This window comes from Aplysia californica, unplaced genomic scaffold, assembly GCF_000002075.1.
Source record: "Aplysia californica isolate F4 #8 unplaced genomic scaffold, AplCal3.0 scaffold01121, whole genome shotgun sequence".
In the NCBI taxonomy this organism is placed as follows: Eukaryota; Metazoa; Mollusca; class Gastropoda; order Aplysiida; family Aplysiidae; genus Aplysia; species Aplysia californica.
In genome coordinates, this window is record NW_004798391.1 from 11,885 (window position 1) to 16,041 (window position 4,157).

A 4,157-nucleotide genomic window follows, 5' to 3' on the forward strand; every position below is an offset into this window, starting at 1 on the left:
GACAGACAGACAGACAGACAGACAGACAGACAGACAGATAGATAGATAGATAGATAGATAGATAGAGACAAAGAGAAAAGAGATAAAGAGACAGAACTAGACAACAGACAGAGACAGAGAAACCTCCACCAACACTCCCTATTCCCTCACCTGCCACACGAGTTGAGACATCAACAACTGCTGAGCCAGCCTCCACAGATCCTGAAACCAGCGCACCAGAAAGCACCGGCGCATGCGCACGGCGGTGCGATGATCAGACGCGTTCATCTTCTCGTTCCAGATCTTCTGAAGGATATCGTCCTTGTCCTTGGCCTTGGGAATCTGCAGGAACGTGATCTCGGCGGATGTCTCGCGGTCCGACACGTACAGCTGTTCTTTCCCGTCTACATAGAACCCAGAAGTGTCGTCATGCGGGTCTTCAAACGCCGGAAGATGATACGCGGTTTGAATCTCCAGGACTTGCTTGCAGGCGTCATCTGTCGGGATGCGGTCAGCGTAGCCGTGCCGCGTGGCGTAGAGCTGTGTGGTGAGCCAGAAGAAGCGGTAGATCCACAGCACCACGTCCAGCGTGAGGAACACGCCGATGAGGACGAACAAAAGTCTGCTGTTGCTACCGTCGTCTTCTCCACCCCCATCATCGTCGTTGCTGTTCTCCGAGCCGGCACCACCAGTCTCGTCTGAGGAAGAGAGGGCTGCAGATTTCGGCTGGCCAGGAGCGTCGAGGATGACGTTAGACTCAGAACTATCCGCTCGCGGTTCGTCGTGCAACGTTTTAAAATCAAAATCGTCGATTCTCGCCTCGTCCGAGTTTGAGCTGCTACGAGGATGATTCTCGTCGACCTTTGTTTCAGTTTTGTAACGAGCATCGTTATTTAAATACGATTTAGGTGGGTCTTCTTTCGGAGAACTTGATTTTGAGTCTTCTTGGCTTTCAGCGCTGTCTGAGAAATTACTGGACGGATTTCGGGCGAGAGCTCCGCTAATTCCGAACCCGGTCCCGTCGCCAGCGTCTCGCTTGTTCCTTGACCACGCCCCTGGAGGGTCCTCTGGAGGGTCCGCGGAACTGTTGGCAGTGGAGTCGTTGGTGGATGGGTCAAGGACGTGGAAGGCGAAGGAGTGAGAGTGAAAGTCAAAGACAGGCGGTTTCGGGAACATGTAGGGCACGGCGGACGGGAAAGTCACGTCAAGGGAGGAGACTTTGGGTGGTTTGATGCTGTTTAGTCTGTGGAGAGGAAAGGGGGGGGGGGGGAAGGGGTGGTCCACATTTACAACGTATTTTGGAATGTAACAAAATATATTCGTTTTTTGTTAAATTTTTGGATACGCAACACTATTCCGCCAGTCGGTAGTGCGCAAGCGTATTTGGACGAGAGAGAGAGAGAGAGAGAGAGAGAGAGAGAGAGAGAGAGAGAGAGAGAGAAAGAGAGAGAGAGAAAGAGAGCGAGAGACAGAGACAGAGACAGAGGCAGAGACAGAGACGGACGGGGAGAGAGAGAAAGATAGAGAGAGAAAGAGAAAGTGAGAGGGGGTGAGAGAAAGAGAGATGGAGAGAGAGAATGAGAGATGGAGAGAGAGAAAGAGAGAAAGAGAAAGAAAGAGAAAAGAGAAAGAGAGAGAGTGAGAGAGAGATAGGAGCCAGTAATAGTCAGAGAACACGCACATTTCATCTAATTCACTATTGACATCACTGACTGGATTGTGAGAAGGAAGAACGTACACAACTCTACACTAAGAAAGGACCATAGACTCCTCTACATCAACAATGAGCTTCTGGAAAGTAAGAGACGAGAAAACAGGTTACTAATACTTCTCCAAATACTCCCAAAACCAAAAAAGTAACACCAGTAAAAATTAAACATATAAAACAAAAACAATGAAACAACAACAACAAAAACCACGACGACGACGACAATAACAACAACAACAACAACGACAACAACAAAACAACAACAACAATGGCGACGACGACGACGACAAAAAGAAAACGACAGTAACAACGTCAAATCTCCACACCACAAAGAATACTCCAACATCTACCAACCTAACACATTCTCCTGTACAACAACGACAACGATGACGACGACAACGATGACGACGACAACGATGACGACGACAACGACAACAAAGGCAGCAATAAGAAAACGACAATCACGACGTCAAGTCTCTAACCACAAGCACTCCAACATTTACCTACCAAACACGTTCTCCTGTGCAACAACAACAACGATGGCGACGTCAAGTCTCTAACCACCACAAACACTCCAACATTTACCTGCCAAACACGTTCTCCTGTACCGCCAACAACTCCTCCGTCTTGTCAATCTCCAGCCAGGAGGCGAACTGCTTGACCTGGTTATTGGACAGGAACCGACGGTCGGGGGACTCGCCATCTTGGACCAGAAAAATCTGCCGCGGCATCAGCAGCCAATCGTTGAGCGTGGTGCTCCTCAGGAACTGGAAGTAGTTGGCCTGGAAGCGATGTACGATGGATTGGATGGTTTTGTTGCAGTCCTCGACGAACTGGTCAATCTGCTGCATGTACACAGACACGTTGGCTTTCTGAATCCGCGAGCTCAGTTTGTGCAGGGTGCCGTTTTCGACGAAGATCGAGCCGATCTGTTTTAGAGTCGTGTCTTCGTAGTCTCGGAGAAGCCTGTAGTTTTCGGACTCCAGGTGATAAAGGCACGCCTCTCGTCTTTTCTCAAAGGCTTTAAAAATCCGCTGTCGTTCTTTCAGCTCGAATTTCTGGATGTCTGTGAGAGACTTATTCACGTGTTCTTGAAGCTCTCGGCCCAAGTTCTGGGGACTGGAGATGTCGGACCACACGGAGGAGTGTGCCAGATAGAGGACGCCGAAGGTGAGGGTGCAGGTGAACAGGAGGCAGTAGACTACGTAGAGGGCGATGAAGACGTTGATGAACCACCGCCGTTTGGGGGCGTCCTGGGCGGTAGGAGCCACGGAGGGGCTAGTTTTCTCGCCTTGGTTGTTGAGAGCCACCACCTCGTCACCCGCCCGGCCCTTGTTGGAGAACGCCATCTTTTTGGCTTTTTTGTTCATGCAGGTGTGGCACATGAAAATGACGAGGAGGAAGATGATGGTGACGGCTAGAATGAGGAGGACCGGGATCCAGATAACGTTAAAGTTGGTCTTGTGGTCGTCTTCTGTGGACTGTTTGTGTCGCATCTGCGCTGTGTTCCCTGCATGGACAGAATTTAGATGTCAATGTAAATAGAAATGTATTATGCATCCCCCCCCCTTTTTCCGTCAAAAAAGAATCGATACAACTCCTATGATTTTAGAAACGGGCTGCCTCAATATTGTCTGTTAGTGTCAAAATGGTCTGAGATAAAATACCATGTCCGAGCAGACAGACGATCATACTGGACAACGTTTTTTAAGATCACCTACCATGAGAATCAAACTCTTGTCCTTTGCGTCCCACAGGCAAGTGCCGTAAGTGGTACACCACGAAAGTTTCATGGATTGCAAAGGTAAAAACTGAACCTGTGCTTTATTTCACCTACTGACTTGCCGAGAGACGGACTACGTACGGCGAGTAGGTTTCTGATTTGGTGGACACGCGAGCTAAGTCTCAGTCTAAAAACCTACATCTAAAGACCTCTATCTAAAACCGTCCGTCTAAAAGCATCCATCTAAAAGCATCCATCTAAAAACCTTCATCTAAAAACCTCCATCTAAAAACCTTCATCTAAAACCTCTATCTAAAACCGTCCGTCTAAAAACCTCCATCTAAAGATTTCCATCTAAAAGCCTCCATCTAAAACCCTCCATTTAAAAACCTCCGCAAATAACCTCCGTTCAAAAACCTAATTTTAAAAATAAATCTTCAACTAAAATCCACCGTCTAAAAAACGTCATCTAAAAACCTCCGTCTAAAAACTTCCCAACTCACCCGAGGTGAGCTCGTCCACGTTGAGCGGTGAGTACACAGAGGTGACCACCAGGTGGTGTGAGGCGCGCGAGTCGTTGACCTGCAGGGTGAAGATGTCCGGCAGGTCACTGGTGCCCGTGGAGAGGTTAAAGGTCACGGCGAAATCCACAGGACAGTTGATGAGTACATCGAAGTGGCCGGCGCACCCAGTCATGAGCTGAGTGAAGATCTTGATGCTGATGACTGTAGGGCAGCTTACTTGTCG

At 48.7% G+C, this 4,157-nt stretch overlaps 1 protein-coding gene across 1 annotated transcript in view; it reads right to left on the reverse strand.

Moving 5' to 3' along the window:
- LOC101861172 overlaps positions 1-4,157 on the reverse strand; it is a gene marked incomplete at its 5' end in the record, with an annotated part of 142,597 nt that overhangs the window by 4,885 nt on the left and 133,555 nt on the right. Inside the window, 3 exon segments of the mRNA XM_013090044.2 lie at positions 151-1,222; positions 2,273-3,197; positions 3,914-4,157. Coding sequence (XP_012945498.1) covers positions 151-1,222; positions 2,273-3,197; positions 3,914-4,157 — 2,241 coding nt within the window.